The sequence below is a fragment of the Pelodiscus sinensis genome, chromosome 30, assembly GCF_049634645.1.
Source record: "Pelodiscus sinensis isolate JC-2024 chromosome 30, ASM4963464v1, whole genome shotgun sequence".
NCBI lineage: Eukaryota > Metazoa > Chordata > Testudines > Trionychidae > Pelodiscus > Pelodiscus sinensis.
The window spans coordinates 8,850,996-8,864,038 of record NC_134740.1 but is presented as its reverse complement, the minus strand read 5'-3'; the positions used below and the strand labels follow the sequence as shown (position 1 = coordinate 8,864,038).

At 50.5% G+C, this 13,043-nt stretch overlaps 2 protein-coding genes across 2 annotated transcripts; both read right to left on the bottom strand.

Annotated features, from left to right (window-relative positions):
- Positions 1-1,970: 1,970 nt before the first annotated feature.
- Positions 1,971-2,903, bottom strand: LOC142821274 (olfactory receptor 11G2-like). Its single transcript, XM_075912117.1, has one exon. It carries the CDS (start codon positions 2,901-2,903, stop codon positions 1,971-1,973), a length of 933 nt encoding a protein of 310 aa, XP_075768232.1.
- Positions 2,904-11,876: 8,973 nt separating this feature from the next.
- LOC142821273 (olfactory receptor 11G2-like) lies at positions 11,877-12,809 on the bottom strand. Its single transcript, XM_075912116.1, has one exon. The coding sequence runs from the start codon at positions 12,807-12,809 to the stop codon at positions 11,877-11,879; it is 933 nt and encodes a 310-aa protein (XP_075768231.1).
- Positions 12,810-13,043: the final 234 nt, after the last annotated feature.

The window sequence follows — 13,043 nt, the reverse complement described above, 5'->3', positions numbered from 1 at the left end:
ATCTAGACTACAGGCTTTTGTCAACAGAAGTTTTGTCAACAAATACTGTTGACAAAGCTTCTGTCGACAAAGAGCGTTTAGACGACAACCAGTTCTGTCGACAAAGCAAGCCACTTTGTCAACATGAGAGTGTAGACACAAAGGACAGTGTAGATGCAATAAGACCTTCTGTCCACAAAACTGTCGACAAAAGGCGTTATTCCTCGTAGCATGAGGTTTACAGCCATTGACAAAACTGCTGAGTTCTGTCAACGTTATGTCGACAGAACATGGCGGCAATGTAGACACAAGTCTAGTTTTGTCGACAAAACCCTGTAGGCTAGACACATCCCAACAGTCTGAACAAGGCTGATTCTGTGGATACAATCTACTACAGAGTTCACAAGCCCTAGACAAGGACCCCAAAGGGGAAACAATTGCCCGGTGCTCTGCTAGATAGTTTTCTTCTTCCAGCTTTTGAGAGGTGGTCGGACCCAGTGGGTTAGAGAAGGGAGACATAAGTTGTCAGCACAACTGGGATCTACTTCTAGCTCTTGGAGGGAAGAGAAGTCTAGTGGGTCAAAGCAGGGGCCAGGGTGGATGAGAAGGCAGAATTTCTGGGTGGTGCCCATTGCCCTAGGAAGGAGTAAGAAAGTGGGATCCAGGGAGTTAGCACACGGTGTGGGAGTCTGGACTCCTGGGTCAAAGCTTAAGGCCAAAGGGGACCAAGTCAGATCATCTGGCCTGACCTGTAAGACACAGGCCACCAACCTGACCCATTCACTGAAAGAAGACCAAAGTGGGACCACGACCCCCATAGGGGCAGGGAAATAATTATATGAAATTGATCCAGATAATCCTGACAAGTGAGATATTTATAATGTGGGGAGTGGGGTGGCAACCTCTCCCAAGTCATGGCCAATCAGACCAGCATGGTGGGTGGAATTAGTTCCTTACCCCATGCATGGCGACCAGCTGGGCCTGAGGCTTGGTCTACACTAGAGCGGAAAGTCGACTTAAGATACGCAATCACATAGCTGGAGTTGACATATCTTAAATTGCCATCCACACAGCAAGAAGTTGATGGCTTCCCTTACTACTCCTGAGGAGCAGGATTTCACTAGACCCGCTAAATCGAATCCCCGAAGATGGAGCGCAGCGGCATTGATATTCTGCGTAATGTAGACGTGACTTGAGAGTGTAAGTAGGAACCAGCCAGCCAAAGATCTGAGCCAGAGTGCGGGGTGTCACCTCAGAGCCCTGGCCCACCTCATCACATGTCCCATCTCCAGCACTGATCGCTTCTGATTTTGCAGAGGAAAAACTCAACAATCCAAGCAACCTCTTCTACAGAACAAAAATAGATCATATTTCTCCCCTAAACCTAATTGTTTTCCCCAATAACAGCTTTTGGGGGGTGGTTCCAGAGAGTTAGAGACCTTCTCATTTCTAGCATTGCTATGGAAGAGGGATAAGGTCTTGTGAGTTGGATGCAGGGCAATTGGTTCTACTCAGGCTGTAGGAGGAGAGTGTGGCCCATTCCATACAAACATGATATTGCCGCGATTTGGGTCCCAGCTCTCACTCCCAAGACATCGTTAGGTTGCTCCTAATTGACGACAGAGAAAAGGAGAATGGGAAGTTGCCCCCTGGATCAGATCTCTAGGGAACAATAATGAAACTCAGCTGCACAATACGGGTGGAGATAGGACTCAGCCTTTGTGTGCACACATTGGGTTTTATTATCCTATCCTCTGCAAACACGGACATGGAGCAGTGCTCATGGCCTCCAGCAGGGGCACATGAGCCCATGCAACTTTGGCCCCTCAACTCCACCGTGGCCGAAGCATCAGTAAATGATCATATCACAGATCACGCAAAATGCCGTGTGTTCTCCCACTGCAGCCAGAACCACCTGGAGCAGTAGGGCCCAAACCCATGGCCCCTTCTTCCCCATCAGTCCCAACCTATGGGGGTCCCTTCAGAGCCTACTATGGCCCCCCCAGCAGGGTCCTCCTCAGAGCCCCTTTCATCTCTTTGTTCCTCAGGCTGTAGATCAGCGGGTTGAGCAGCGGGGTCCCAACTGCATAGAACAGCGTCACCACCTTCCCGCTGGTCCCAGAGGCTGTCGGGATGGAGTAATTGACCATGACGGAGCCAAAGAACAGGCTCACGATGGCCAGGTGGGAGGTGCAGGTGGAAAAGGCCTTGTGCCGCCCAGCCCCTGCAGGCAGCCTTAGTACTGCTGTGATGATGAGCCCATAGGAGGCCAGGATGAAGGAGACAGTGCTGAAGATCATAAGGGAGCTTGCAGTGGAGCAGATCTGACCAGCCCAGTGAGCTGGGGAGCAGGAGGCAGCCAGCAATGGGGCCGGGTCACAGACAAAATGGTCCAGGGTGTAGGGGCTGCAGAAGGAGAGCCGGGACATGAGGCTGATAGGCGCTATGAACCACAGGAAGCCAAAGAACCAGCAGGAGGCGACCAAGGTCCAGCAGAGCTGGTGGGACATGAGGACGGGGTAGCGCAGAGGCTGGCAGATGGCCAGGTACCGGTCCAGAGCCATGGCTGCGAGGAAGAAACACTCGGTGGCTCCCAGGGAGAAGAAGAAGTAGAACTGCAGGAAGCAGGCATGGAAGGAGATGGGGAGACCAGGGGACAGCAGGTTGCAGAGCATTTGTGGTGCAGTGGATGTGACGTAGCAGATCTCCAGCCAGGAGAAATTCCCCAGCAGGATGTACATGGGCAGACGCTGGAGGCGGGGGTCCCGCAGCACGGCCCACACGATGCAGAAGTTCCCCACCATTGTGGCAGCATACGCCAAGGAGAGCAGAGCAAAGAGGAGCTCCCGGCTCTGCCGGCCCAGGGAGGGGAAACCCAGCAGCAGGAACTGGGTCACTGTGGCGGTGCTGTTGGCCGGATGCATCAAAGGACCCTGGAGGTGATAGAAATGAGACAGAGACAGTCACCGGACGTCAAAATCTCTGACCCACCCCCACCCCCACCCCCACCGCCCTATATCACATCTCACACTCACGCTGGGTTTCTTTCCCTTTAGGAAACGTTTAGGCTATTCGACCAGCTGCTCTTCCTGGGCAATGCTCACTTGCTCTTCCTTCCATGGTGGGGTCAGCTTCTCTGGGCCCGGCCAGGATCCCAAACCCCATCGGAGCCACTCAGCATCACGGGGGGTTCTCAGAGAAACTGCATCACAGTCCCTCCCTGGACATCAAGGCTGAAATTAAATGGCCTAGGTTGAGCAGCACATTTAGGCACCTAAATCCATTTGACGGTCTGATATTAAATTTGTATTGCGAGTGGGATTAGGCTCCCAAACCACTGACTACCCTTTTGCAAATGGGATTAGGCTCCTAACCCTTCCCCCCATCGCTCTACTGGGCTCAAGAAGACATTCTACAGTTCGATAGATAGTGATTATCCCTAAGGTCCCCTCAGAAGGACAATCAAGATTTAATACAAAAAAATAAATTAATTTCCTATGGCATCTATTCCTCCCTTAAATTCACACACACACATAATGCAAAAAATACATTATATTTATTACCAATTGTACACAAAATAGTAAGTTGAGATTTAGATATTTTATTCTTTGCTACCACTAATGAAAATATTTAGTTACTAAGGTGCAGGTGACCAAAGCTCACAGGTAAGTGAAGAACACGGAGGCCTGGGAGATGAGTTGGGAATGGGAGGGATCATGGGCTATAAGAGTGGAGAAAAAGGAGGGACAAGGCAGAACTGGGAGGCAAGGACAAAGACGTAGCTTAGATGCCTATGTACAAATGCAAGAAGCCTATGTAATAAGCAGCAAGAACTAGAAATGCTAATAAATAAACACAACGACGACATTGTTGGTATCACAGAGGCTTGGTGGGATAATACACGCATTTGGAATATTGGCATAGAAGGGAGCAGCTTGTTCAGGAAGGATAGGTGGGGCCAAAAGCGAGGAGGTGGTGCCTTATACATTCAAAATGTACACACTTGGACTGAGGTGGAGATGGATGTGGGGAGCAGATGTGTTGAAAGTCTCTGGGTTAGGTAAAAATAAGGGTGATGTCATGCTAGGGGTCTATTACAGGCCACCTACCCAGGTAGAAGAGGCGCATGAGGCTTTTTTTAAACAACTAACAAAATCATCCAAAGTGCAGGATTTGGTGGTGATGGGGGATTTCAACTATCCAGACATTGTTGGGAAGCTAACACAGTGGGGCACAGACCATCCAATAAGTTCTTGGACTGTATTGGAGACAATTCTTTATTTCAGAAGGTTGAAAAAGCTACTGGGGGAGAAGCTGTTCTAGATTTGATTTTAACGAATGGGGTGGAGCTGGTTGAGAATTTGAAAGTGGAAGGCAGCTTGGGTGAAAGTGGTCATGAATTCATAGAGTTCATGACTCTAAGGAATGGTAGAAGAGAGAACAGAAAAACAGAGACAATGGATTTCAGGAGGCAATTTTCGTAAACTCAGAGAGCTGATTAGCAAGGTCTCATGGAAAGCAGAACTAAGGGGGAAAACAACTGAAGAGAGTTGGCAGTTTTTCATGAGGCATTATTAAGGGCCCAAAAGCAAACTATTTCACCACAAATTGGGGTAGATGGACTTTCAGACTGGCCCAGTGAGTTCTAACACTGAGAGCGATATGTTGCACTTTCTTGGGCATGTTTTCCTGTAACCCATTTCTGATCGGTTTCTCCTCTTTGCTACCTGGAACTGGGGTTTCACTGAGCCCTCCCACCCACCAGCCTGGGATCACTCGCACATCAGGCACCTCTGGCAAGCTGCAGGCTCACTCCTGCTCCTACGCTTTCTCAAGCATCCACACAGGTTTGGATACACGCAGTTGTTGTTACATGCATACTCTATGATGAGCCTCTGGATGAAATGATAGGGAAGCTACTATAATGATAACTATCAGCCTATGACACCAGAGCTGTAGAACCCTAGTGAGGCTACCCCTAACACGGCTACCCCTCTGATACAGACAAGTCTGTTAACGATAAAGAATCTGAGCAGATTACCAGAAAGCAAACAAAAATCCTCACAAACTCAGCATAACGGGCTGCTCTGAGTCCATAGAAATGAGCAGATTCTCACCATGCCCAGTGATACGAGGCATCTGGCAGATTCTCAAGGCACAAGTTGCATTTGCTTTGTCACTTGGGTTTTTCAGGCTTCCGTACCCTGGGTACCTTTCACCTGGGGCCAGCACTTTCCCCAGGTCCGCCCTTGCTCTTCAGATCTTTCCAGGAGTCCTCATGTGCAGGGAGTGAAGAACTGCTGGTTTCACTTCCTGCCTTCTATAGCTTCAGAAAAGGGTGGGAATCCTTTGTTTCAAAGTCTGTTCCCAAGACTAGGCTTTGGAAAAACACAAAGAGGCCCCTGTAGAACCACCCCTTAATTACAGGCTCCCTGGAGCATTCTGACGAAGGCTTACTAAGTGGGAGTTCATCTTTTTGCCTAACAACTCATTACCATTAAAAGACCCTTCCCAATGGACTGTCTAGCACCTTCCCAAGTGGGAGGTACCCAGGTGTAAGGACATTGGAAATAAAGACGCTTAGTCCATATGCATAAATTCAGATAAAAAATAATGCACGAATACAAATAGGCTAATCATATTTAGCACATCATAACTTTTCCAGTGACACCTTGAATGACCTGTCTTGCAAAATTATCCATGCTTTAGTCCTACCACAGTAAAATATTCAATATTGGGGTTTAGTGTCACAGATTCTACTTTCTTCCATGTTCCTTCTGGATCGATCAAGAATCCCATTCTTTCTGACATGATGCCTGAATAGGCATGTTTCCTTTCTAAATTCATGTATTTTATATTACCAGTGGCACTCTAACCTCATCCCTTCCTTCAGATCTCATGGATAAGATTGGAAAATGTAGTTCAAAGACAGTCCCTACTGATATTGACAGACTTCAATTATCTCTGGAAACTGAGATTCGGTTCATGTCTGGATGCCACAGAACTTGCAAATGTTGTTGTTAATCCCTTCAAAAAATATCACTCTCTCCCCTGGCTGGTAAATCCTCCTTCCTATGAAATAATGTAATCACCCTTCTTATTTCTACTGGTGGGAATTTGAAACGGTTGCAGAGAGGAAAGTGAATATTTATTTTTATAGAAACAAAAAACAATGGTACCACTTGTAACCATCATTGGTAATGAATTGTTACCAATCCCAAATGGGAAGTCCTGGAAAATAATAGATTCCAAAGGAAAATAATGGAGACCAGAGAACTGTTGACCCAAAAGATAAAACAAAAAGGAAAGGGAATGTCTCATTCAAAGGAAATTAGTGCAGGGAGAACTTCTGATTTCAGTGGAAGTCCCTATTCTTCTGATGGGTTAGATGAGAAGGTCTCTTGCTTCAATTCTCCATATACTCCATATAGATGTCAATCAGGCATAAAAGACCTTCCTAACAGACATGAATACGCAATACCCACCAATTTCATTGAAAAAATGGTGTTAAAATGCTCATGCAATATATTCTAGAGGTTCTCCCAAGTGTCTGAAGGTGAATTGTCACACTATTTGTTAGCTGAGAAACCATACGAATTAACCAGTGAAGGTCTGGATCTGTAAATCATCACTCACATGATGTAGACCAATGTTTCTTAAACTGTGTTCCGCGGCACACCGGTATGCCATGAGGCAGTCGGAGGTGTGTCGCGGAGAAAAACAGAATTAAAAATGGCTGCTCTGAAACAGGCAGGCAACCTTTTTGCCCCTCCCCCTCAATAACTTTCCCCGACCCTATTTTTCCTCAATAACTTCCCCCTCCAATCCTTTCCTCTGTGGCTCTGTGGGCCTGGAGCAGCACAAGGCCTTTCCAAACCCAACCCCAACCACCCCCCTCTTAAATTCTCACATTAGAGTTTAGGTGGAACTCAACTGATTTTCTGTTAGCTCAGTCCCAGTGGGCTCCCTTAGTGGCCGGTGTCTCAGCTGTTGTCGCTCTGCTCTCTCCCCACGCTTTGAACCTGTGTCACTCCCAGGACCATGGCATCCTCTTCAGGACACTCCCCCCCCCCCAGCAGCGCCCACTGCTCCAATCTCGTCTCCTCTTCGGGGTGTCAGCAACCCTTCGCCTCAGCTGCCGCCAAGGCCAACTGCAGCCCCGTTGAGCACTCCCCTCAGGGGAAGCCACAGTCTGCAAAGGCCACGCCTCAGTGGGCTAGGTGCAATGCTAGGGAAAGGGGGACCCAAGGCCACCCACTGATCTATGTCAGGACCCAGGGACCCTTGAGTGGCAGCCTTGTCCTGCCTCCTTCTCTCCCCTCCTTTCCATGGGCTCCTTCCCTGTGGCCCCTTGCACCTTCCAGGCCCTTATTTACCTGGGAGGTACCAGCCCAGAGCCCCCCTCTTTAGCTCTCCCACCCAGTGTTGCTCAGCCCAGGTGCTTCTCCTCCGCTGGGAGCCAGTTCTGCACCCTCGCTGGGCAGGACCCAACTGCCTCTGCTTTGCTGCTTTGCTCGTTACAAGTGTCTCTTTGATAGACCAGGGCTCTGTGCAGGCTTCCTCCAGCCTGCACTGACCCTTCTGGCCAGAGGGGGGCAGCTTCCCCACTACAGGTTGCAATGCAGAAAGATGCTTAGGGGATTTGGACACCTAATTCCATTAGTCCGCTTGCCCGATTTAAGCTTTCTCTTCTCTCTTCTCCTGACCTTTCCAGTTACGTGGGACTCAAATGATGCACTTGAAATGGCCCCCGTCCTAGCCAATACACTGGTGCCTGAAACTGGGACCCACAGAGCTCTAAACTGCAGTTGTTCCAAATCACTGGGGGCACCCTGTGGCCCACTGGGCTCCTATGCATGGCCTGAGAGACATTTTCTTTACCTTTGTCCAGCTACAGGTTTGCCTGATGAGCTTGGTTTTCATGTGCATGTTTTTCCTGTCTGCATTGCTCAAGTGACACACATGTAAAGCCAGGGCCTGTGAAGGGAGACGTGTGTCGATTGGCCACAACTCGGCTCCCTCTGCATCCAATCCAAGCACTGCTACCGTTCAATCAGCACAGCCTCAGACCCTAGGTACGCAAGCACACTGGAAAAATACCCTATCCCCATAGCCCATCTTGGTCATGACAACCTTGCAGCCTCACTAGAGGACATAGGTCCACCAAGGTGGCCCACTCACTAGCCGAGGTTGCCCATCACTGCGGTCGTGTGCCCAGCCTGCTTATAACTCACATCCAAGGTAATTCAGGTTGACCATGCTGACCATTGGGATAGAAATACTCCTAGCTGTCCCGGTGAAATTTACCCAAAGTCTTTGTCATTTATTTATCATAGAATTCTAGAACCCCAGGGCAGGCAGAGACCTCAGGAGTCATCGAGTCCAGCCCCCTGCCCAAAGCAGGACCAGCCCCAACTCAATCATCCCAGCCAGGGCTTTGTCAATCTGGGACTTAAAACACCTCTAGGGATGGAGATTCCACCCTCTCCCTAGGGAACCCATTCCAGTGCTTCCCCACCCTTCTAGGGAAATAGTTTTTCCTAATATCCCACCTAGACCTCCCCCACTGTAACTTGAGCCCATTGCTTCTCGTTCTGCCATCTGCCTCCACTGAGAACAGCCTCTCTCCAGCCTCTTTGGAACCCTCTTCAGGGAGTTGCAGGCTGCTCTCAAAACCCAGACTAAATAAGCCGGAATCCCTCAGCCTCTCCTTGTAGGTCATATGCTCCAGCCCCCTCATCATTTTGGCTGCCCACATTTAGGGCAGCAGTTTTCTACCACTGGTCCACGGACAGGTGGTGGGCCACAGACCCCTGCCTGCCGGGCTGAGAAAACTGCCTGGGCACCCACCCACTTTTGATTAGCCCTTCCCACTGGCGTTCCCCATATCGGAATTCCTTTCCACCCACTTCACCATGCAGTAGGAGAGCGAGTGGGGCAGTGGGCAGTTGGGTGTGCGGTGGCTGGGGCTGAGGTCACTGGGGCAACCTCACCATGGCCCTGGTTTCAGCTCCAGCAGCCGCTATGCTGCCTGGCTGGCAGGGCCACGTGGAAAGCACTGGTGGGGGGCAGCCAAGGCCTGCTCTGGCAGCCAGGACCAGGGCTTGCCATGACCATGTGGTGGGGAGGCTAGGACCTACCATGTGGCAGGGGGCGGGGGACTGCCGTGGCTCTGTGGTGGTGGGGGCCTGATGGCCACGTGGTGGTGGGGGGCTGGGACTGGGACCTGCTCTGGGGGCCTACTCAAGAAAGATGAAGTAAGGTCAAATAGGGCATGTGTATTCAATGAGTCAAAATGGCCACGTGTAAAAATATCAGTTCACCTGTATTTAACTATCTGCTAAACTGTGACCTTTCACACTCCATGCCTGTGTCTGAAAGCAACCAATTTCAGAATAGCTTTTCTCAGGGACTGATGGACCTCCTTGTTTTTCAGAGTTCTCAGCGCCTGTTTTCTTTGGCTCCAGAACAGAAATTAGAACTCAGGAGTCCTGCTCCCAGCTTCCCCTGCAACCCTCCTTCCAGAGCCAGTTCGAACCCAGAAACCCTGGATGCCACCTGCCTCCTCCACTAATCAACTAACCTTCACCCTTTGCAGACCCAGAGCGTGTACCTGGAAATCCTGACTCTCAACCCACTAGACTCCCCACTCAGGACTGGAAATATCACCCGAGAGTCCCGAAGGAGCTCTGATGTACAATAGCAGAGCTGCGAGCAGATGACTGTGTTCTTCAAAGGCCACTGGGGTGGTCACACTGGTAGCTCTAATGTCAGCGCCAGACAGACTGGGTGGAAGTATAGCACAGAAGAGGATAACCAGACATGGGCATACATGATTTATTGGGGAAAAGTCGGCACAGCTTTTGTAAAGGGAAACCTTGCCCCAGAAATCTATACAAATTCTTTGAGAGTGTCAACAAGGGTACATCTAGACTACAGGCTTTTGTCAACAGAAGTTTTGTCAACAAATACTGTTGACAAAGCTTCTGTCGACAAAGAGCGTTTAGACTACAACCAGTTCTGTCGACAAAGCAAGCCACTTTGTCAACATGAGAGCGTAGACACAAAGGACAGTGTAGATGCAATAAGACCTTCTGTCCACAAAACTGTCGACAAAAGGCGTTATTCCTCGTAGAATGAGGTTTACAGCCATTGACAAAACTGCTGAGTTCTGTCAACGTTATGTCGACAGAACATGGCGGCAATGTAGACACAAGTCTAGTTTTGTCGACAAAACCCTGTAGTCTAGACACATCCCAACAGTCTGAACAAGGCTGATTCTGTGGATACAATCTACTACAGAGTTCACAAGCCCTAGACAAGGACCCCAAAGGGGAAACACTTGCCCGGTGCTCTGCTAGATAGTTTTCTTCTTCCAGCTTTTGAGAGGTGGTCGGACCCAGTGGGTTAGAGAAGGGAGACATAAGTTGCCAGCACAACTGGGATCTACTTCTAGCTCTTGGAGGGAAGTGAAGTCTAGTGGGTCAAAGGAGGGGCCAGGGAGGATGAGAAGGCAGAATTTCTGGGTGGTGCCCATTGCCCTAGGAAGGAGTAAGAAAGTGGGATCCAGGGAGTTAGCACACGGTGTGAGAGTCTGGACTCCTGGGTCAAAGCTTAAGGCCAAAGGGGACCAAGTCAGATCATCTGGCCTGACCTGTAAGACACAGGCCACCAACCTGACCCATTCACTGAAAGAAGACCAAAGTGGGACCACGACCCCCATAGGGGCAGGGAAATAATTATATGAAATTGATCCAGATAATCCTGACAAGTGAGATATTTATAATGCGGGGAGTGGGGTGGCAACCTCTCCCAAGTCATGGCCAATCAGACCAGCATGGTGGGTGGAATTAGTTCCTTACCCCATGCATGGCGACCAGCTGGGCCTGAGGCTTGGTCTACACTAGAGCGGAAAGTCGACTTAAGATACGCAATCACATAGCTGGAGTTGACATATCTTAAATTGCCATCCACACAGCAAGAAGTTGATGGCTTCCCTTACTACTCCTGAGGAGCAGGATTTCACTAGACCCGCTAAACCGAATCCCCGAAGATGGAGCGCAGCGGTGTTGATATTCTGCGTAATGTAGACGTGACTTGAGAGTGTAAGTAGGAACCAGCCAGCCAAAGATCTGAGCCAGAGTGCGGGGTGTCACCTCAGAGCCCTGGCCCACCTCATCACATGTCCCATCTCCAGCAGTGATCGCTTCTGATTTTGCAGAGGAAAAACTCAACAATCCAAGCAACCTCTTCTACAGAACAAAAATAGATCATATTTCTCCCCTAAACCTAATTGTTTTCCCCAATAACAGCATTTGGGGGGGTGGTTCCAGAGAGTTAGAGACCTTCTCATTTCTAGCATTGCTATGGAAGAGGGATAAGGTCTTGTGAGCTGGATGCAGGGCAATTGGTTCTATTCAGGCTGTAGGAGAAGAGTGTGGCCCATTCCATACAAACATGATATTGCCGCGATTTGGGTCCCAGCTCTCACTCCCAAGACATCGTTAGGTTGCTCCTAATTGACGACAGAGAAAAGGAGAATGGGAAGTTGCCCCCTGGATCAGATCTCTAGGGAACAATAATGAAACTCAGCTGCACAATACGGGTGGAGATCGGACTCAGCCTTTGTGTGCACACATTGGGTTTTATTATCCTATCCTCTGCAAACACGGACATGGAGCAGTGCTCATGGCCTCCAGCAGGGGCTCATGAGCCCATGCAACTTTGGCCCCTCAACTCCACCGTGGCCGAAGCATCAGTAAATAATCATATCACAGATCACGCAAAATGCCGTGTGTGCTCCCCCTGCAGCCAGAACCACCTGGAGCAGTAGGGCCCAAACCCATGGCCCCTTCTTCCCCATCAGTCCCAACCTATGGGGGTCCCTGCAGAGCCTACTATGGCCCCCCCAGCAGGGTCCTCCTCAGAGCCCCTTTCATCTCTTTGTTCCTCAGGCTGTAGATCAGCGGGTTGAGCAGCGGGGTCCCCACTGCATAGAACAGCGTCACCACCTTCCCGCTGGTCCCAGAGGCTGTCGGGATGGAGTAATTGACCATGACGGAGCCAAAGAACAGGCTCACGATGGCCAGGTGGGAGGTGCAGGTGGAAAAGGCCTTGTGCCGCCCAGCCCCTGCAGGCAGCCTTAGTACTGCTGTGATGATGAGCCCGTAGGAGGCCAGGATGAAAGAGACAGTGCTGAAGATCATAAGGGAGCTTGCAGTGGAGCAGATCTGACCAGCCCAGTGAGCTGGGGAGCAGGAGGCAGCCAGCAATGGGGCCGGGTCACAGACAAAATGGTCCAGGGTGTAGGGGCTGCAGAAGGAGAGCCGGGACATGAGGCTGATGGGCGCTATGAACCACATGAAGCCAAAGAACCAGCAGGAGGCGACCAAGGTCCAGCAGAGCTGGGGGGACATGAGGACGGGGTAGCGCAGAGGCTGGCAGATGGCCAGGTACCGGTCCAGAGCCATGGCTGCGAGTAAGAAACACTCGGTGGCTCCCAGGGAGAAGAAGAAGTAGAACTGCAGGAAGCAGGCATGGAAGGAGATGGGGAGACCAGGGGACAGCAGGTTGCAGAGCATTTGTGGTGCAGTGGATGTGACGTAGCAGATCTCCAGCCAGGAGAAGTTCCCCAGCAGGATGTACATGGGCAGACGCTGGAGGCGGGGGTCCCGCAGCACGGCCCACACGATGCAGAAGTTCCCTACCATTGTGGCAGCGTACGCCAAGGAGAGCAGAGCAAAGAGGAGCTCCCGGCTCTGCCGGCCCAGGGAGGGGAAACCCAGCAGCAGGAACTGGGTCACTGTGGCGGTGCTGTTGGCCGGATGCATCAAAGGACCCTGGAGGTGATAGAAATGAGAAAGAGACAGACATCGGACGTCAAAAAATCTCTGACCGACCCCCACCCCCACCGCCCCGTCTCACATCTCACACTCACGCTGGGTTTCTTTCCCTTTAGGAAACGTTTAGGCTATTCGACCAGCTGCTCTTCCTGGGCAATGCTCACTTACTCCTCCTTCCATGGTGGGGTCAGCTTCTCTGGGCCCGGCCAGGATCCCAAACCC